Below are 24,038 nucleotides of genomic sequence, written 5' to 3' on the forward strand. Positions count from 1 at the left end.
ACAAAAACTTAGATTATCTTAACTTAAAAAGAAAACATATAATATAAGGCAATCGGAACAGACTCAGCCATGCTGTGGGCTTACACCCGAACAGCGCTGATTTTCAGTCTGCCTGTGTATTTTTCCGAGGTCCTACATTTATATAAATACTAATAATAAAATTACATCTATAACTGTTCCTATCACTTAAATGTAAAAATTTATAAATACGTCTGCTTATTGTGTACATAATATATGCATATAAATACTATAAAATAAACAATATTATTATACCTACATAAATATTTAAATAATTCGGATAGATAAGTGGGTATCCTCCTAAGGACCAAGCTAAAAAAATCCTATTCTGCATTACCACCCATTGTTCTCACCTGAGTACATAAAAATACAATAGACCTGCCACCCAATGGTATTTTTTTTATTGTTAGAGTTAAAATTTACCTGTGGGATTTTTATCTGTGTAAAATATAGCTTATAGAATACATTTCTGAAAAAAAACTCGATTTATTTTGTTCTCATGTGATCACATCAGACCTAAGTGAATCCAAAATTTTTTTTTATTAAAATAAGGTTTTACTTGTAGATTTTTTTATTTACTTATGTTATAAAATATGAGATCATACAAAAACCTCTACAAAGTATACAAAAGAATTAAAAACAGTTTTTCTTAAATTCTAAATGTGTAAGTTTACTACATATTAGGTAATAAAATATCTAAACTATCTGAACATATGTTAAAAAAAGAAATAAAAACATTGGAAGTACAATATTAGGAACTTGAAATATCAATGAGCTAACTAAAAATCGATTCGGAAACAAATGGTGGGTCTCCTAAGTCTTCATCACTAGGAATAAAATCTCCGTCAGTCGGCTAGGAAATCGATGATATTATCGTCACGAATAGCTGAAAAAATAAGGAAGATAACTGTATATTTTGATTGCAATAGTAATTCCGGTTGACAGTTTAAATAAATTATAATCATAAAACAGGACAATTACACTCAAAATTACTGTAAAACAATAAAATAAATTATTAACTAATTAAATGTTTTATAGTCATTGACTACCAATGTCTTCAACTGAGTACAAAAAAAATGAAACTAATATTGTAAGTAACGACCAATGTTCACACATGATCACATAAAAATTATCCGTTAATTTTAAAACTACGATATGAATTGTTTCGTTAAATTTAATTAAAATACGTTCCTGTACTGTTTTTACTATTCATTTTTCAATATCAAATGAAAATCAAGTGAGGGCCATTTTCAAAACTTTAACTAAAATATTTTGAAATTCTGTGATTGGATAACCCATTTACCTATCAAACCTAATAGTTCAATTCAGCCAATCGCGTTACACCGTGAACATAGGCAAAAAAGCGCGGTATTTTTTAATTTATTTCGAATTTTCGATTTTGTCATCGGATGAGGATAGTGGTTGGTAATTTAGTTAAAACTTTTTGGTGCTTTGGGTTGTAATGGTGATGGTCATTATAGGTCTACCAGAATCTGATGGCATATTTATATTTCAAAAATAAAAGATTTTCATGTGGCAACTTATTTGACAACTATCAAATTGGTTGTCAAATTATTTGTGTTGATGATTAATTTTTAGGATTTTGTCGTCAAAATCTTCGAAATATCGATAAAACCACTGCGATCACAAGCAATAGGTGTTGTTTACAATGTCTATAGAAAAACATTCGATGAAGAAGGATCAAACACATCACAATTTTCAATTTTAAAGCGCGTGAAAGATTTTAGTGCTAAATTGGACTTACCCGTTGTGATACTTTAAATTAAAAATATTATAAGTAAGTACTTAACTATAAGTACTATTGTTTGTTGATTAAAATATAATTTTATGGAAACTTATTACAGGCGTTTACAATACGGCTATTTGTCAAGTCCAAGCAGTCCAAGTCAATTTTATAATGTTTTAGTACGAAAAACGAAAATAAACATGATTTTACATATTTTATTTTTGTTTTATTTTATAAAACATCGTATCATATCATATAGGTATTTTATAAACAATCTAGTTTTGATCTGGATTATCATTAAATCCATATTTTACAAAAATAGGTATGTATAAATAAATAATATATTGTATTACCTATATAAAAATAATATGTATATGTAATAAGTGCCTACATAATATTTCGTGGATATCTCATTATTAAGTACAGTATAATCCACTTATGTAATGTGAATAATGATATTGAGGTCAAAATAAAAAGTAAGCAGTATCAAGATCGTTCAGTCCATTTTCCCTAGGGTTGCACACTCAAAATTTTGATTTCCCTATTTGCCATCAGATTCTGGTTTACCTATATGTACTTATATGAGGCTAATTGGTCCTTAGGAAGTGGGTATATATAATAGTTATGAATGAGAATATATATAATATATGTATATGTAATATGTATAATGTATATGGGTGGGAATATTTGTAATCAAAAATTTGTTTTACCTGCGTGATGATTCTGCTGTCTGTTTGTTCAAGAGTATCCTTTTGTATTTATACTTGAATGAAACATAAGACATACTAAGCTTTAAGGGTGGTGGAAGGTCGTTCCAGATCTTTGAAGCAGAATACTTGAATCCACCCTTTAATTTTATTATTTATTTCGTTTGTTGACAAACTTTTTTGTAATGGTATTTGTGTATTTATATGAATTATCATATTTAAGATTTACGTATACAGATTGTAACAAAATCCCCATAATACTTCTAATGAACCCATAAAACTGCAAAACTTTTCCCAAAGAAAATATTTTGTCAAATTTCAATAAGACATTATTTACTTTCGCCTGTGACTTTCGCAAATACATAATTGTCATTGTAAATTTATGATAAAAACTATTAGGTATAGGGAAAATCAAATAAATTTTAGTGATTTTGCTTTTCCCTTTTTTTTTGCATGCCGTACGGCCGTGTGTAAGCGAGAGGGAATGATAAGCGCCGCCATTGAAGATTCGTTTCTTTATTGAAATGCGATAAATATCTAAATACACTGGAGATTTCAGTATGAACATTAACTTGTAACAAGAAAATATGACCTTGAATGACGCCAGTATGTTTTTTTTATCTCTTTCTGTGGGGGTGACCAAGTTAAGCGCGCCGTACACCAGCGCCACATGCTACATGCATCGAACATTTACGTCGCCACAATCAATGCACTACAATTCAGCTTGCTACAAATGTATTGTATATGCGCACATCGGAAGCACAGTTGTAGCGTGGCACCGCTTTGAGAATGTCGACATCATCGTCTGATGACGACGATTTTTTGATGTGGCGATTGAGAAAAAAAAGACGTTATTGGGTTCATCCGTTTAATCAATTTACGGGAATTTCAAAATTTCGCAAGAATTACAATCCTACGAAGAAAAGTTCCAGACATATTATCGAATGTCTGAAAACACATACAAGCTATTATTAAATTTAGTTAAATTAGTCCATCTTAGTCCAAATTAGTTTAGTTAGTTAGTTTAGTAAATTAGTCAATCTTAGTCCAAATAATTTCATTAATCCGTCTGTTACTATAATCATTGAGCGTATGATTGTACAATATAGGGTTTTTTCAACCTCTGCAATAAACTGAACGTAAAATTCAATGTGGTCTTTCATTTTCGTAAACTACGCGACACAAAAAACGAACGTGTTTGATCTTGATTTCGTGTAGGTAGCGCGGACACCGTCTCGCCACAAAGTGCACCCGCTACAAATGTTTCCTCGGTGTGCGTGCTCGCGTACAAATATATGGGGGCGATAAATGTGTCGCGTTTCAAATGTGGCGCCACAATTATCGAGATACAAATGTATGTCTGGTGTGCGGCGCGCCTAAATAGATGGTAAATCTTGTGGTAAATAGTAATACCACAGTATTACAATATCTATACAGTACGGAAACGAATGTACTTATGCAGAGAAACGGAGGGGAACTGGCGGGGGGTCGGGCGACGCGGGCCGCGTAAGGCAAACACCCTTAGTTTGCCTTACCTAGCGCGAAAGGACGACGCAGTCGTATTTTTTGTGTAAATATTTTATTATACATAGGTATAATAGATATATAGATAATAGAATATGTAATGCGCCATAATAGAATATGTAAGTAACATATTCTATTATGGCGCACACAAACTGTTCCGTTTACGGATGTAAATCTACATTGAAATCCCAGAAGGAAACAATATTTCAGAAAGATTGTACTAATATTTAATTGTGTCTGTTGAATGAAAATCAAAGCTATGTATATGTTGTCCTCATTATTTTCTAATCAGATTGTACATCCCAATGCGAATGCATTACTTAAATGTTATAATATACAATAAAGGACATCCAAAAATAAAGTGTCCACGTAAATAATATTTAGCAGTGCAATATCTGTAATTATATATTTATGAACAAATAATTACATCAGATTTAATAATAGCAATTATTTTGAATGTACATATGAATAAATGATTTCATCATAATAGGTATTAATAATCACAATAATTGCTTTATTTCCCATCTGTTGCAACCCTAGCGTATTTTCGTGTGGCAGCGTAAGTACATACGCTGGCGGCGGCATTGCGCGACATCAAAGGTGTTTCCTTACTGTAGGAAATAATATTGTAATACTGTGGTAATACTTTGGTCTATAGCCTGATTACCACAGCATGTTAGCTTCACAAGCATTGGCAGACGACAAGCGCTTGTCGCCATCCGTCGCGATTTGAACTGAGCGTTCCCACGGCATGTGTGCGTATGGCAAGCACTGGCGAGCGACAAGCGCGCCGATTCCCATGGCATGTGGTGTGGTGTGGCGCGGTCGGATTTGTGAAGCAAACATGTCGTGGGAATCAGGCTTATGACGTTGACTGAGGACTCACAATGTGACTCACAACTTTACGATCTATTACTGATCTTTCATTCACTGAATGTAAGACTGAATGATATATGGCTGAATTATTCACTGATTATCTTTATGGACCAAAGACGTACAATAATATCATAGTATAAAGAGAACAAGTAGGCCGACTCCCGGCGTTTAGGAGCGCACGGTACCTTAACTTGCGAGGTGCAGGGTTGTCACTTGTCACGTTGATATGACTTGCGTAATGCGTACGTATATTATGATCATAGAGGCGTGGCCAAGCACTCCGCGTACATACAAGCGGCGCGATGTACCTTTCTTCGAAGATAACTTACTTGAACGTGTACGCAAGCTTGACGCACGCACACAACGCCGCGGCCGCGGCCGCTCGGTTCATTCTCACGGACCGGTCTCGTGAGGGGCGCGCCATTGCTGTGAGCGGTCGGTCATTGTTTCTACAATTATTTAAAACTAGCTTTCGGCCGCTTCGCCCGCGTTTTCAAAGAAAAAACCGCATAGTTACCTTTCCCGTGGGATTTCCGGGATAAAAGCTATGCTGTGTGTTAATCCAAGTTACCCTCTATATGAGTGCTAAATTTCATTGTAATCGGTTCAGTAGTATTTGCGTGAAAGAGTAACAAACATACACACATAAACATACACCTACATCCATCCTCACGAACTTTCGCATTTATAATGGGTATCATTTAAGCTATCACCAATTTAATAAGTTTTGTGTTTCTTGAATAATAGGGTTTGTCCTCAAAATAGTAGATCTGTCACCAAAATGTAGTCACCAAACAATGCAAAATCAGTTCCACAATAAATCACCTAAAATCCTGAGGTATAAGGTCTAGTACCAAATAAATGTATTACAAAAACATTATAATAGGTGTTATAATGTAGTATAATAGGTATTATAATAGGTGTGTCCTAAAAGGCCTTACTCACGGTTCAACACAACCAACAATCTGCTGAAACAATTTGTTGCAGTCGCGATTGAGCGTTCTCTACTCACGATTCATCCAACCCTCAATCTGATGACACAATTTCATTCCGCGATTGCTTGCCACAACGTGTGCACGTCACGTTGATGCCTGGCCCTGATGCTAAACCTCAACGCAATAATACGCATTATTAATGGATATACTAATTTATGAAATATAATATATATATAATTGATAGATTTCAAGGGCTATAAAGTATAAACGGCTATAAAATATAAACATCTTCCTCAAATATGTAAAAATGTCTTTCCCGCGTTTATCTCAAAACCGCCATTTTGCGATTACTGCGCAGCGCGATTGAGCCGAGATTGGAGCATTCACAATACTCACGTTTCAACACGCACACAATCTGCTGAGACAATTTGTCGGGTTGCTTCCGCGCCGATCCAATTCGCAACATGTTGGGTTACGCCCCCAACGTGCCCTCAACTATACTATTCACGACACAATCTGTCAGCTCACTGCAGATTGTGTCAACAGATTGTTACTGAAATTGAATCGTGAGTAGGCTACTTTAGAGATCACCAATAAATCATATTATGTTACTAGAAAACAATTAAAGTTAAAATAATCAATATTTATTATTTATTCTTAAAAATAATAACCACTGAATAATCAGCTCTGGTTTAATAGCTGGCTTATGGCTAGCATAATTGTAGATTAAACACTTAATTAAAGAAAACAATAATCACTGAATAATCAGCGCTGGTTTGGATTTCGAAGGGCGCCCCCTTTTTCTTTTCTGGCCGATAAGCACATTTTTTGCTTCTGGTGGGGGATGGCCAGCTTTAAGCGTATGGCAAGCGTATGGCTAATCCGATAATATGTTTGCACAGGTCAATTTTTAAAGCGCGCCAATTTGTCTCCGCCCCTTTGATCATTTTTTCATTAAAATTATAAATTGATGTATTAAATCGGTAACGAATACCTACTATTAATTTATTATCTGAACGAAATAAAATGTTACTACTGTATTGGTGACAAAATATCAAATAAAAAGGAGTCGCAGTCAGGGATCGATGATCGATTTATTTGGTGACAGATCTACCATTCTGAGCACAGAGCTATTATTTAAGTAACAAAACCTGTGAACAAAACTGTTATTATAAGAACGAAGTTTATATTCATGTAATGCAATATAATGTTATTGGTTATCGATCTCTTATTTTACACATATATTAACATTAATTTGATAATTCATACCTGGGAACAATTTTTGTTTATATCTGAGAACGAAAATATTTCGTGGTGATAGATCTATTTATTAGGTGATACAACTTGATGACAAATATAAATTTTGGTGATAGAAAATATAGTTCCCATTTTTAATATTTATTTTAGTAATAAGTATTGTCTATAGGTATCTCTATACTATTATGGTGCAGAAAAATTGTTTTATACCGATACCTACCACAGAATACGTAATAGTAGCGCGGCTATTACCTAGCCGCTTTTAAAAGTTAAATCAACAACAAGGGTGACCATGATTTTGTTTTTTCAGCAATGTATTATGAAAAACAAAAAAAAAACAATGCGTTAAAATTTAACGCATTGTTTAAAATAATGGTAAGCAATACATAATATTATGTTACGGATCATAATTTTTCGACAGATTGGATTTTCGCGGTATATCTTGCGGCATGCATGCATTTAGCTTATCATTTAATTTTAAGGAAATTACTTAATTTTCTTCTGGTATGAAATTATGAATGCGCCTAAAGAAGTTAAACTTCAATAAAATAAATTGCCAGGAGCACTTTTTGATAGGCAAGTTATCATAAGCATATTTGTTCATGAATTTAATTATCTTGGATAAAAAATACATCTCATCTGGTTATCAGATCGGTGAAGGTCCATCCCCCGCCAGCTCTTAGATCAATATAGGATTTTATATATATGTATAGTTATAAGTAAAAAAGTGTTTATCATGTAACATATTTTATTTGCACCATTTTGTATAACAAACTTGGAATAGGTACTTAATTTAAGATATTTACACTTATTTGTACAATATTTACAATAGCAGTCTTTTGGCAAAAATATAAAAATTAATTAATTCATATCTTATGTACATTATTTCTTAATGTGTTATATTCACTTAGGTAATTGAAATTTAGAATGGACAGTTGACGCCCGGATGTAAAAATGAACAATTATCACCCTGTCGACATGAACCTTTTCTTTGAAAATATATACAAACAGCTTTCCGTCCACCCCCGCGACCTCCACGGCCTCTCTGGGACATGTCCCAGTTGCCAGGGGCTTTTCCTCTCCAATGTCCCCCTACGCCACGCCCACGCATAGCTCCACGGAAATTTCCAGGCCCAGGAAACCCATCTGGCCCGGGTGGTCCTTGTGGTCCACCCATGTTAAAATCAACAGGAAACATATTTTGCTGCATATTAAAGCCGTCAGGACCGACGGGAAACATAGGGTTAGGTCCTCCAAACATATCAGGACCCATCATCATATTATCGGGAGGTACCATTAATCCAGGTGGTAGATTACCAGGCGGCATAGGACCAGGAGGCATACCTGGTGTTGGTATTGTGCCAGGCATTCCGTTTGGCATCATAGGTGGCACTCCATTAGGCCATTCACCAGGCATAATTGGTGGTCCTTGAAAACCAGGAACACCTGGAAATTGTGGACCAGGAAAGCTCGCTGGAAATTGCGCCATGTTTGTAGGAAATATTGGAGCAACGTTCGTATTATTGGTTGTAGTTGGAGGGGCATTACCTTTAGGTTCTGGCCATGGCATATTTCTGAAATCGCTTATATTATCTTGATTTCCTGTTACATCTTCAAGTGGTATAATAGTTGGCTCTGAATATGTGTGTGTTTCAACATCTGGCTCAAGTGGTGAATCAGGAATCATTGATTTGTAAAAATATAATGGTTGTAGAGTGCCTTTTTGCCGGATTGCTTGAATATCTTTTTCTTTGCTATTTTTGCCATATTCAACTGGAGTTTGGCCTTCAACATCTATGAGAATTAAAGGTTTCCAACTCGTTTTTTCTTCCATAACATCATCATTTATGAGATTTCTTGCTTTTTGGAATGCTTCCCTTTCATGGACTCTTTCTAAGTATTTCATATCCGTAAACGTCTTTGTAACATTCACTCTTTCAGTTTCGTCTAGTTCAAAGTATTGAATTTCTTCCAATTCTGAATCAGGCTTCCATTTTATGCTTTTTTTGGGACCTTTTCTTTTGTGATAGCAAAGAACCCCTTTTATTCCATTTATTGTTAACGTATGAGGTTCTTCAACTTCAATCTTATTGTCTTTACTTATATTATTTTCAGAAATATCAGAAGTTTCATTCTCCGATTTATTTTCATCTGCTTTTTCTTTACTATCCTTGTTTTCATCGTTATCTAAAGTATCTTGATAAAATCTTGGAGGTACAGATTTATTTTCACTGTTAGGACTTGTTATAGTAGGTGTGTGGGGAGGAGAACCATCACTTGAAGGATTACCATCTTTAGATCCACTTGTCCGTCGCTTTCTTTTCTTTGGTTCTTTTTTATTAGTTGCAGAAGCATTTAGAGCGTCCATAAACATGTCACTCTCCTGAAGTACCATCGCTGAAACAAAATAATTTAATTATAATTTATAGCCAGGCCAAGTTATATAATCATTTTAAAACACGTCAATAAATAAGAATAAAATGTATAACTGCGGGTATCTAGGATATAAAACAATTTGAAACAATGCCAAATCTGGTTTGAAATGTGTGTTAAAACAGGATGTATTAAGTGCATCGGTAGACTTATTATTTAATAGAAAAAAAAAACTCAATTATTACAAACCAAAAATACCATCTCAACGAGTAAAAAAAAATATAAAATTTATGCAATCCATCTTTATTCATATAAAATTAAAATTTCGAAACCGAGCGGAGACGCGGCATGCAGCTAACGAAAGAAACTTATGGAAGACTCTAATCTATATAATATATATCCTCACTCCAATCTATGTTACATTTTCACAGCTGACTGCTGAGTGGTATAATAGACTTGGATTCATTTTGATAATACATATATCATAGCTACCGTAGCTTAGAGACTAGAGAGCCTTAGACAATTTTTTTCGCGAAAATATTACTTATGTGCATAGAAATTAGAAAACAGTTGTGGTGCGACAAGGTGAAGTGCACGCAAGCAAGGTCTCGGTAGAAATAAGAAAACTAGTTCATAATACAATGTCACCTTTCGTTATGAACAGCACACTATGGTAGCACTCAGATAAGTATTTGAATACGTCGGATAAATAAATAATTTATCGCATTTTATACTCTGACCTAATAAATTTATTAATAGGTTTAATTAATAAATATTAAACACAAAAATATACCTATTACTAATCTGTATAGTAGATATACTAGATAATATGTATAAATGTTTACCTCTCACTGGCCCGATTTTGATAAATTTTTGTAAGTAGTATTTATGTCATGATAAACCTTATGAAATATAAAATTACATATACATACATATATTTAAAATTATTCGAACAGAAAACAAAAATATATTTCTACCTATTTAATTTTCGTCTTCTGTGTTTGTACTCGAATCACGTACCTACCTATATAAATTTCTGCGTGAATTAAAAATCTATTTTTTAAGATGTAGGTATCAATTGAAAGAAGTTTAAAATTAAAATAGGTATATTCTTTATTTGGTACTTGTACCTAGTAGGTACGTGGACGGATCGATAGTCAATACGGCTGAATAAAGCTAATTTTTCTCCACAAAATGTATACATTAAAAAATACGTAGCTTATGAAAGCTTGTATAGAATTCATTTAAATATCACATTTGCGCCATGTTTTGATTAGGTACCTACAGAAAATATGGATATAATAAAAATAACTAAATGAGTTAGAATCAACATAACTGAATTAAGTCAGGATTCGAACCCGAATAAGGCACATTTACCTAAAATTTGTAAAATAGTGATAAAAACAGGTTATTTTTTTCGATGTACGTTTAAAGTTTCACAGTTAAAAAAATAATCAAATCATTATATTATAATAAAATATAATACAATTTGGTATTGATATAATAACGAGGGCATTTCTTAGAGCAGCCGTACATGGGCGGCTCGAGCAGTTAACACGGAGCGTATCTCTAATGAATTTTGTAAACAAAAAAAAACTTTGTTTCGATTTTTATACTGTGTGGATGCTAGCATTTACTCTGAAAATGTATCTGGGTTAAATTAACGGTAAACTATAAAATATAAATCGACTATTAAAAGAGAAAGTTGATGTTAATTGTTAAATCTCACCAAGCCCATTACGATTGTTCATGTTCATATTAAAATATTACGTATGACCGTGACGTATGTTTAAAATGGCGTTGCTCAGGTTTTTATTACAATTATTAAAAATAATAAATGTAAGTACCTAATTAAAAGCATTTAAGTGTGTTTTTTTTTCTACGCGAAAGCTCGGATATGAAACCGGGTTATTAGCGGTGCGGGAGATAATTACGCAAATAGGTAGGTATGCAAATATTTACCGCACAAGCCAAACCTAACTTCTCTAGACATACATTTTAATTGTGTATTATTGTTAGATGTGTGACACATTTCATGAAGAACGCTAGTCGAAGAGAGATACCTAACGTTTCTTTAGTGTATTTTCGGTCTTTTTAACTACTTTATTTATTTATACTAGCTTCCACCCGCGACTCCGTCCGCGCGGATGTCGGTCTTCGCGTGGATGGTTTATCCATTTTGACTAACTCTGACAATGACATCTTATAAATATTTATTGGACCCAAATACGGATAGGCCTATAATAATACGCAACGTTTGATCGCGGTTCTACAGAACAACGTCTATGGATAAAACTGAAAAATTAAGATTAATTTTTTTCTACGTATTTTTCCAGGATAAAAAGTATCCTATTTTACGCCCAGGATAATAAGGTATAATTATACTAAGTTTCATCGAAATCGAACCGTTAGTTTTCACGTGATGCCTTCACATACAGACAGACAGACAGACAAAAATTTTTTTAATCACATATTTGGGTTTGGTATCGATCCAGTAACACCCCCTGGTATTTATTTTTTCAATATTTTCAATGTACAGAATTGACCCTTCGGGAGCGTTCAAGTAATACGTAACGCAATTTGGGGGGAGGGGGGGTCTCGTAAAACGTTACGATGCGTTACAGGGGCGGAGGGGGTCTTTCTTACAACACGTTACGTAACATTGTTTTTTTTTATAAAAAATTAGTGAATTAAAACTCCAAAATTGGCAACCACTTTCATTTACGTTTTACGGGGAATCCCTTAATTGTATTAGTCTGGTCGTCATTTTTGATTTGTTCTCGTAAGTTGGCAAACCTTTTTGTTTATATTTCACTGGGAATCCCTAGATTGTATTAAACATCATTTATTGTTGTTCTCTTTGTCAGTACTTGTTAGTGATGATGATTAAATAAACATAATACGTAGGTGTTGCGGATTAAAAAGGATAAAATCTGTAATATACTTTTTTGCAACTTTAGGGTAAAAATGGTCACTTGAGTGTTACGTAACGTTTTGAGACTGGGGGGGGGGGGGGGTATAGTAAAACGTTATGGTGCGTTACAAGGGGAGGAGGGGGGGTCAAAAATATACAAAAATTGCGTTACGTAATACTTGAACGCTCCCTTCTACAGATTTATTATATGTATAGATACAGGGTGTAATCGTTAAGTGTGCACAGGCGATTATTCCGTAACTTTTGCAGGTAAAAAACTAGGTGTTTTTCTTTCATTACTTCACAAATTTAAAGGAAAGTTCATTTAGAAACTGTAAATAGTTCCTCTTTGTGCACGAGAACGTCACTTAGAAAATCTGCTTTGAATACAAAATGTATGGGAAATAAAATGTAGGTATGAGAGTGTCTAATGTAATATTTTTGGATATTTCTCGTATTATTTTTAAAAAGTTATTATTGCCATTTTACTCATTACGTTTGGTACTTTCAATATCAAGTTTTTTGATATCTGCAATATTTACGGAATGTGCACACTCAACCATTACACCATAATTATTAGGCAAAGGAAAATAAACAAATTTTTCAACAGACCTAGTTTAACATGCAAATTAAAATAAGTTAAGAAAGAAATTATCTTTTATGAATGTCAAAGCATACTTTAAAATTAACATGCAAAACTACTTATAACTGATATAATAAATAATTGTACTATTTATCATAATTATAGGCATACTTATCTTCGCAAATTATAATTATTTAAATTAGCCTTGTTATTAAAGCAGGTACATTAAAATATATTTAAACCAATTAATTAACAATATGACCTAATACCTACTACTGATACTAATACTGAAAAGATTGCATCTAAATGAATTTGGAATTTAAAAATAGCGTTTGAAATTTAAAAGATATATAATTTGAATTAATGATGAAAGTCGCATATTTGAACTAAACAGTACAAATTTGAACAAAATATAATACTTGCAGACTACATAGCGCAAAGAGCTATTGAATATGTATTCATATTATGTGTATTCTAAGCAACGTTATATTATCTACATTCAAAGTTAACAAGAAAACTAAACATAATTCATGGTTTTCTAATAAAACATAATTTGATTCTTTAGAGTCCCTAGGCTATTGTATTACTTCGTATTTTTGCCTGACGAAGCGAAAGTAGGATTATGATTTTGACCAGTATGAAGGTATGTATGTGGGTCTGGATGTTCATCTCATTCCCTCATAGCTTCTAAACTAGTAATCATTAGACAAATAAGGTCGTTAGAAGCCTCTTCGTTGTCCGCTGATAGTTCGTTATTTTTAGAGCGTGTTTTAGTACCTAGTAGGATTTAAGTTTTTATTTAATCAAATACATAACATGAACCTATGTGATTCCAAAATGCTCCATCGCTTCTAATAATTTCTTAAGAAGAGGGCTTTTGATTGTTTATTACTATTTACTACCTATTCCATCGGTTTAATAAAATATGATTCCTTTATTCTTTACATCACCTATATTTACATCTTTACCTTGTAGGTAATACAAGCTAGTTCAAACAAATCTATAGTTATTTATGTACCTATCTATTTAGCTAATAAATTAGTATGTATTATACCTAGATATAGTTACAGACAGTTCCTTGACATCTGGACAATATCTTGCAACTTAAAAAACGCGTTACGTTGAGATAAGACTACTTTAATAATATTATTAATAATCTATTAACTAGACCGTTTGTCTGGACTTTATGCATGATTTTATCTTGTAGACATCATTTTCAAACTCACAAATCCTTTTCTAAAATCGAGCAGTACCAGTAGTAATTATGTAAAAAGTATATATTGTAATGATTAAAAAAACAAGGTATCTGATAATATCAACTTAATATTTCTAAGTAGATTTGTATTTCACGAACGAATAATTAGATGAGTATGGTAGGTTAGTAGGTACGTTAATGTTATTATCTACTAGATAAATATAAATTATCAACTTCGAAAGCACACTTTTCATCCATAAAGATATAGGCTACCTACGAATTCTTGTCTGAAGGAGTGGCAGTTTTAAAAACAATAAATTAAGAATAATAGGTACTCAAAAAGTTTCTCGTAAATCTACGTTTTAAGAATATTTTAATTACGTATATCATCGTTGAAGCTGTATATTTAAATTGCCATTATTTTAGTATGAAGTGACGGGTGACCAAAAATTATTCTCTCGAAATTACTGAGCACTTTCACCGTGACAATGAAAAAAAAACCGGTCAAATTGATAACCTCCTCCTTTTTTTTGAAGTCGGTTAAAAAACGGAGTGTTATTAAAGTAGGCCCAGTCTAGTGGATACTCATTTTGATCAAAAGTTTTAGTTCTACGGTGAACCATTTGATTACATCCATACTAATATTATAAATGCGAAAGTAACTCTGTCTGTCTGTCTGTTACTCAATCACGTCTTAACTACTGAACCAATTTGCATGAAATTTGGTATAGATGTATTTTGATACCCGAGAAAGGATATAGGATAGGTTTTATCCCGGTAATCCCACGGGAACGGGAACTATGCGGGTTTTTTTTGAAAACGCGGGCGAAGCCGCGGGCAGAAAGCTAGTTGTGTATAAAATTGATTTAAGAACCATTAATGGAGAAGGCATATTTTTAATTTTTAATTTAATTAATTTCATTTATTTTTCATTGTCGCGGATCAAAATAGCAATTCACTACACTTAAGATCATGTGTTCTGGTAATATTATACACGTGTTTATACCTAGCGGTGCCACTCGAGCTAGACTGAAAAAAAATGCGGCATTGCTTTGCTGATCCAATGCTCATGAATTTATAAACAAGATCCAATATGTATACCTACTACAACAATATAGAAAGAAATTACGTTGAATTCTCGAATCCACCAGCGAGGATCCATCACTTCTATTACGCTCAGAACAAATAATAATCTGATCGAGCCTGTCCTTACCTAACACTAGATTTATATACATATAATATATAAATTCCAAGGATTTTTTAATAGAACAGGAAGAACTCAGCGAGAAAGTTTTGTTTTTCGAGTTTCTTGTGGAGTCCTTTGTAATTTCAATTATAAACACGATCAGAAAATGCATACCTACCAGTCTTACTTATTGCTGCTGAAATTTGTTTTTTAACATATTTTATATATAAAATTTCGCGGGGATGAAACCTACACCTAGTGCCTGCTGTCTGCTACATTATTTTATGGAAAAACTACTCGTATATCGTTAAAAATTATGACGTACGTACTACGTAATTCCCAAGAACGGCGTGCATTTTAAAGCTTTTTACTTGAATACCTATAATTATAAATTAACACTTTGACCGTAAGAGCGGTTTCAGACTAGGTCGCGTTTTATGTGTGCGTATAGGCGCACTAGTATATGTAATCCATGTCGATACTGCCACGACTCCACCGGTTGGAGTGAACACGCCGAAATAAGCCCGTTTACGCGAGTCTTGATTTTTTTCAAGCACTTAATGCAGCGTGTACGTACTGAACAACCGTAAACGCGCAGAAAAATACGCTAGTCTGAAATGGCTCTAGCGGGAAAGGATCAAGATCGGAAAACAATACGATATCGTCTACTCTACCCACTAGAGCGTATCAAAATTGCCTATGTTTGTCAATTGTGACGCACCGTGCATGCCTCGTGACTGTGCTGATCGGCGACGAACCGACCTAGTGGACAAAGCCTTATAATTTTCAATAAGATTGTTTTTTTGTCTGGCACTTTCCTTTTCCGGGCATAGTATGATACTTTGTAGTAGGCAGAATCTTTTAATTCAAATTACGGTGATCTGAATTAAAGACTGGAAAAATAAAACTTTTGTTACCGATTATTACCTGTCCTGTTAACGATGCCTTCTAATTGATACACAAATCGAAAGGTACCTAGTTTAAGATGCGATACAATCGGTATTATTTATTCTGAACGTAATACTAGCCAGAGGCCCGTTATATGGATGAGGCGATTGCCCCCCTAAATTGTTGAGGTACATTGAACCTTGATAATAAATTCGTGAGGTACTTTGCCACAATTTTTTTAGTCTAGCTCGAGTGGCTTTGGCTAGGAAATTAAAAACGTACTTCTAGATCTTCATACTTCATAGATTTTTATATAGAACAAACGTTTGATGTCGGTACTCACCCGCAAAGCTTAGATGCTCATGTAATGTGGGAACTTTCGCGTTTGATAAAACTAGTGCTTTCTTTTATGAAATTATAAATTGCTTATGATATTACTTGGATTATTTTATTATTGCCTAGCAACTTAATTTACGCAAATAATCGAACAGATACGAAGATTTATGACGAAAATTCAGGCTGTCGGTTTTAAATAGGGAACTAATATTATTAATTTAAAATCTTAAATTATATATGCCCTGAATTAATCTTTAGGAAGATATAAATGCAATAACTTCTGGTAGATTTCATCTGGCAAGCATTAGGCATTACGCTCATTGTGGTGTGAAATTTTAAGCGATGATTTCTGAAAAATTTATCACCACATCGTTGATTGTTATGTGCACACGTATTTTTTCTTTATTTAAGTATATTATGTAGCGTATAAACCAAAACTGTTGAAGTACTTAGCTACAGATTGCATTATTCTATATTGTATGATATTAAAATGAACACATCTCAACATGCTATTTAATATTTATACTGCTCATTATAATCTATCACTTAACCTACTAATCAAACTTATAGCAATGAGTATTCCAGGTAAGTAAGATATTTTTAATTATTCAGTGTTTAAATAAAAAGAAAAAAAATGTTAAGTTCAGTTCCCGGTAGAAGACTAAAGGAGATAATTATACAATTCATTTTTTATTTTATATTACTCATTTAACAGTTATGTAAACTATCAAAATATAATTTTTTATGTTGTCAAACAAGGGGTCACACAAAAAAGCTGAGTACGTCTTCTCTAGTTAAAATTCGAGATAAAGGTATTCTTGCTTTGTTTAATAAAACTCAATATAATTATGCCAGATTCATCAACCAGAAATAATTGCTTTAAATAATTTTCCTTCATGAATATGAATGAAGGCTTTTTAGATATCTGTTATTTAATATTGCATGTAGGTTGGGTTTATTCCACTCCTCAAATAAAGTTTATTGCAAGTGTAGTACAGTCAGAGTTACGTGTAATTTCATGTGAACCTATTATCAGTTCTCCATAAAACGGACTGACGAAGACATTTTGATGCGTCGACGCCCCATTGGCTCGGCGGCGAGTCCTCGTGATCTTCCACCGAATGATGATTCGTGCATATTTCATATCATCTTTAAACAGATCAGGTCCATATATTCAACGAAAGAGTGTAATTCAATTTAGCATTTATTTGAAAAACCAAATACTTTACAAGAAATAAATTGTTATAACCCGCCAAGTTATACATTTTAGACTTACCACAACACAAATTACACTTAAAATTATATATGGAAAATGATGCAAATGTTGGCAGCAGTTTTGGCTGTTGCGTATTTCCTGGAAAAATAAAATATATTAGTAACAGTGATAATATGGGATAAAAGAAATCACACTTACGTTTTGGTTTAGCCGGTATTAATTTTATAGAACCCGGTTTCTCCTTTATTTCATTGATTTCTAGCATTTTAGGTTTCTTTTCTGGTGGTGTTTCATTATGCACTGGAGATGGTCTTTTAGGTATTGAAACAGTTGGTGGTAAAGCTGGGGGAGGTTTTTTATTGCTTAATAAACTCGCTCTTGATGGAGGAGGTTTAACTTCTTCTTCCAGACCATGTTTTCGAAATCTAGAATGAAATGTTTTAACTGTTTTAGGTTTGGGTTCATCTGGCTTCCTGACTTCTATTGATATTGATGGTTTTTCTTTTTTGACATCACTCAACTTTGGAATCTTGCCCAGTTTGTGGATTGAAGGAACTAGTGGTTTATCTTCAGCTTTATCATCTTTGTCATCCTTAACTTTGTCTTTTTCAGATGGTTTATTTGAATCCTTATCATCTTTTGATTTACTACTTGATGAACTAGATTTCCTACTACTACTACTACTATGTTTAGACTTTGAACTGTCAGAGCTATGCCTATGTTTATCCTTTTCCTTATCTTTAGATTTTTCTTTACTATCGCTATGTTTACTTGAACGATGCTTATTTTTGTCACTTGAAGAACTGGATGATTTGCTAGAATGTTTGGAAGAACTTGACTTAGAAGAACTACTGCTCCTTCTTTCTGACGATTTTTCCTTTTCTTTGTCTTTACTTCTACTTTTTGATTTGTCTTTTACTCTTTCTGTGTCTGATGATGAATCTTTTTTCTGGCTTTTGTCAACCTCAACCTGTGTTATAATTTGTTTTCCATTTTTCAAACTTAATTTTATAATAGGTATAGCTTCTTGTTCCCTATCTGATTCTACTGTCTCTTTGACTTCAGATAAGTTGTCAGCAACAGAAGTATCTTCTTCTTCAGGTGGACTTTCTTCCTTTATACTTTCATTTGCATCTATATAGCTGGTATTATTTGACTCATCGCACTTAACCTCATTCGAGTTATCAACATTACCATTCTCAAAAATTTCAGGTTTAACTACTTCTGATTTTGCTTCTTGTGCTTTTGCAATAATTTGAGGAATATCTGATATAGATATTAAAGTAACTTGTTCACCTTTGACAATTTTTAGCCATTGCTCCACCAACTTTGATGCTAGAACTCTGATATCTACAAAAAAATTACTATATTATTTTATGTTTATTAAAATGCACATAAAACATATTTAGGACAAAAAATGTAACAAAACATAAATCATGGTCCTTAACTAGCTAATTGCAAAAAACTTACCGAAATGATTGCCATCTTTTGATAACTCCTTAACTAGTTTTGGATTATTATTTGTTTTTAGTCTTTCAATATCCACAGGACAAAGTAAGAGTAATTCTAACAATTCTCGTACAAGGGGCCAATTTTGTGCTACTATACTTTCTGTTAGCCACATATGTACTAATCGCCAACCACCACAACCCATAAACAAAGCTAATAATTCTAAGTCTGTACATTTTAAAATCTGTATATAAATACATTTAGACACCAGCTTTTTTGAATATGTGGTCATTAATCTGAAATATAAAGAAATCTCTCTCAGTTATTATAAAACATAATTAATGAATATTAAAGTACAGTTGCAAGCTACAAGAAATTTGTACAAAAATCCAACTGACAGTTAACCTTAAAGTGAAATATAGTATAAAGTTATAAACCTTTAATTACGATATTCAAGCAACACCATATTTTTCGATGTTGTAGAGATGTTAATAAAATGGAATGGGGTAAAATCTACATAATAATATCAAAACAACTGTCACATCTTAGTAGTCGCATAAAGCCAATTCTTTTTTAACACTATTATCTGTATGTAATCTTATGCAAACAAAGGAAAATCTTACACCTCCTCCACACTACTCGCGAAGTTGAACGAGGTTAGACGAATAGAATAGTGTAGAGGGGCACTTCGGCTTACTTCGTCCAACTTTACCTCGCCTCGGCCGACTTCCGTTTGTTGTCGGTTTTTGCGCCCGAGTCAAAGGGCACGAAGTTACCTGAAGTTCGTTCTGAATATGAACGTATGCATTCCTCGCGAAGTTGAACGAGTGTGTAGTGTAGCACCGCGGACTTCAGTCAACTTCGGCCGAGTACTTCGCCGAGGAACTTCGCGAGTAGTGTGGAGGAGGCATTAGGTTTGCAAAGACGACTGTCATTGCTTTGGTGAGAGTGAGATGCAAAATGGACAGAAATAGGTTATTTCAGATTAATGTACGAAATTTGTTCTCAGTTTGCAACCACAATTTAGTTAAAATTTTTATTTTTCTGCTAACCCACTATTCCTTTTGTTGTATGGTATACAAATCATATTCATAAATTTCAGGACTAAGAAATTACTCTCTATAAACAATAGTTCCACATATTATAGTTTGATACAGAAAAACCTGTATCATCTAGCTCACACATAATATTATGAATTTTAAGTTCCATTTAATAGAAAATAATAATGATTATAAAAAAAACCTATAAATTAATTCCACTTCTAAACATAAAAATTCTACTATACAGGGAAAAGAAAAAAGTCTACTAAGTATGACATAAATAAAACTTTCGTACTAACCTTGCAAGAGGACCAATAACTGAAACATCTTTGATGCCGCCAGAGTCGGAAAGAAGAACTCTCAAACAATTCAGCAATCTTATTGGTTCAATCCGTGGCTACAACAAATCAATGGCAAATTATTAAACACATAAATAAAACAGTTGAAACAGTATATCAAATGGGTAACATTAAAAATATAAAAATGGGTTATGTGGTTTTATGGATTTAACTTTTTATTTTTTTAATATCACACATTACACAACATTCCTAAAAGATTTAAACAATGACAAATTCTTATTTATATGATGATTGAATATGAAAATTGTTGTTATTTTAAAACTTGATAGAAACCAATCCAATCAAGTTTTAAAATTGATTACTTCTCTTTGATGATAATATTAAATAATCTATATTGAGACTTAATGAAACAAATTCTCACAAATAAAATTAATAGGTAAATTAAAGTCAGACAATAAAATATATATACCTACTAGAAAGCATTGTGATTGGCAGAAAAACTTTGTAAAATGAATCATGAGTGAATGAATGTTTGTGTACCTACTATTTTTTATAACCCAGAATATTTTATTTTTTAATATATTAAGTGATTATGAATTCGGTCCCAAAGTTATTTTTTGGAGAATCCTTAAGCAATTAATATTCAAACAAATTAAAGTATGTCATAAATCAATCTAATTATGATGATAATCACTGAAACTTAATGACATGATAATGAAGTAGACTATTAAAATCAAAAGGTAAGGTACTTTGGACAATAACAGAAACTAATTAAAAATAAGTTTTGAGAAAAATAAATTAATCTTGCAATTTTATAATTCTAGAAAGACTGAGTAATATAGTAGGTACAACATAAAATAATTTTGAATCTACTGTGTAAATGTCAAAGACAAAAAATATCACACAAAACCTTGAAAAGATGGTGTCAACTATAAAACGACACAATTAAATGTATTTTGAAAAGATGGATTCAGGTAGGTATGTATTTCAGAGAAATTATATTATATTTTTAATTTGTAAGTTGCAAAGTGATAGGTACCTACCTATCACTAAAGTAAAAAGTAGTCAAAGTGAATTTTTAGTCAAAAATTTCGTTTCCTACAATGACTCATGAGTAACTAGGTATGTAGGTTATTTACGTTTTCTCTCAATTATTGACGTCAAACTTATGCGCAATAACTAAAAACCTCCGCAGGATATAAGTTCTTCTTGCACACGTTAAAATTTTAAATTCTAATAAATTGATAGTACTTTTTTCGTACATTTATCAGCTGGTAGTTATTTGTAACATACACGTTGATTACATCATGTAGACGTACCACGTTTGTGCGAAGGACCGAGAACATCGTAACAAAATGTCTGCCGAGCCCTACATTCATATTATATTGCAACCTAATAATAAGATGCCCATATATTAGATACTAATTATTATAAATTAGATTTAGCTTTAGTCTAAAGACAAATAGGATTATTCGATAGTGATAAATTCGCAGGTGTCGAATATGATCGTCAATGATATATTTGGACAGGGAAAACATATTTTACAATATTATTTTCTTTATAATTGTTAAATTTCATCATTCTTAATATTAACAATAATAACTAACTTACCATTTTAATTTTGTGAATGTACTGCGTTTTAATATTTCAACATGTGGATGACGTGTCGCACTATACCGTGCCACGCCCCGCTTGTAATACAAAATGGCGTATCATAGTTCCATTAGCTTTTCCCAAGCTTTAACACAATATAGATCACAATATAAACTGTTTAATGAGTTCGTTTAAATTGTTTTAGCACATTATCAACAAAAATAAGTATACGAATTCACTAAGGCAGTTCTAATTATTTTTAGACTTAGCTAATCAGTAGGATTCCTTACAACTATTTTACTATATTGAGCTCTTTTATCTTATGAGCAATATTCAGAGGATTATAATTTTATATTTTATTCAAAAATCAAACACAAATTTTCCTAATCCTAAGAATCAATTGAAGACCAGGGAAAGATAATAGCTTTCTCCTATTCGATCACCGGCTCAATTCACGTCTTGCAAACGAGATGCCCCGTAGAAGAATGAATTGAAATTTTAAAGCACAATGACAATAATGAAAGACTGAAAGAGTCGACGACCTGTTAACGGCGGAAGTACTAATGAATGAAAACAGTGTTACTCTGTGTTACTATATCTTAGTATTGAAGTCCACGAATGGATAGTATAGTGTTTGTTAAAAATTTAAATATGTAAATATAATTTACATTGAAACTATGATTTAGAAACAATGTATGTCCTTTACTCACTGGTAAAATATTAATAGCTATTCCTATATTTTCCTAAAAAAATAAAATCTTATTTTAAATTATGTGACCTTATAACAATTTTATACCAAATACAATAATTTTATAACAACATATTTGGTCAGATATATAATCAATAATTTGTCAGGGTTTCATATTATATATTTGTGTATGTTCACTACACTTAAAGAGTGCTGCAATTTTGGTGAAATTCATGAACCTGGCAGTACTGAATGAACGATTTAAATTTTCATTCATTCCGGGCATTAATCATAGAGCATCGTAGACAGAGAAAAGAATACTTACCACTTCCTACGACTTCACGTCCTATGTGCCTAGCTGTGGTGCCTAGTTTTGACCTAGCTTTACAACATTAAAAACCACAAAAACACTACAAGTCGTTTTTAAAGTCGATTTTACTTTTGAGTCGATCGATACATAATTGTCATTGTAAATTTATGATAAAAACTATTATAGGGAAAATCAAATAAATTTCAGTGATTTTGGGAAGGGAATGATAAGCGCCGCCATTGAAGAATGAAGATTCGTTTCTTTAATGAACGGCGTTATACTTCATTATATTTGTATTTAAAAGGCAATAATTTGACTACAGTGGATTTTTTATTAGTCGTTACTTAATTCATAGATAACTGTATATTAAAATATTTCACAATTTCACAGATCTCTATCAAATATAACTCGCACCTTCGGTAGAACAAGGGCACAATTACAGTTTTTGCAATTTTACAGGAGAGCCATTTTAAGATATTTGTAGTACTTAATGTGGTCTAGCTATGATAATAATTTTTTTATGGTTGTTCTGCTTTGTATGACATAAACTATATACTATATTCTTTTAGGTGTATCGTTTACAAATATTAAAAACTGCTAGTTTTTTTTTAATAATATTTTTTTCTTAAGTAGGTGTACATTTGTGCCCTTGTTCCACCAACAAGAAAATTAATTTGTAAATATGGCCATATCTAAAGCTTTAAGTTAATAATTTTGGAATGATAATAACGTGTTTTTTTGTATAAATGTTTTATTTTCTTAAACACTTTAGAAAGCCGCAGTACTTTATCACAAAAATAGAGATCAAAACTTACTAATCAGCCATTACACATCTTCAACAATCTGAAACTATTATGTTTCCTAGCAAAATTCTTTGGAATCGCTTTAAAAATTGGAATAATAT

The 24,038-nt window shown here is 32.4% G+C and overlaps 1 protein-coding gene across 1 annotated transcript; it reads right to left on the reverse strand.

Annotated features, from left to right (window-relative positions):
* Positions 1 to 7,794: 7,794 nt before the first annotated feature.
* On the reverse strand, positions 7,795 to 22,633 carry LOC123705860 (serine/threonine-protein phosphatase 1 regulatory subunit 10). Its single transcript, XM_045654919.1, has 5 exons — positions 22,155 to 22,633; positions 20,544 to 20,641; positions 19,226 to 19,500; positions 17,954 to 19,105; positions 7,795 to 9,461 (listed from the first exon to the last, which is right to left on the reverse strand). The coding sequence occupies exons 1-5, from the start codon at positions 22,155 to 22,157 to the stop codon at positions 7,987 to 7,989; spliced, it is 3,003 nt and encodes a 1,000-aa protein (XP_045510875.1). The 5' UTR covers positions 22,158 to 22,633; the 3' UTR covers positions 7,795 to 7,986.
* Positions 22,634 to 24,038: the final 1,405 nt, after the last annotated feature.

This window comes from Colias croceus, chromosome 3, assembly GCF_905220415.1.
Source record: "Colias croceus chromosome 3, ilColCroc2.1".
In the NCBI taxonomy this organism is placed as follows: domain Eukaryota; kingdom Metazoa; phylum Arthropoda; class Insecta; order Lepidoptera; family Pieridae; genus Colias; species Colias croceus.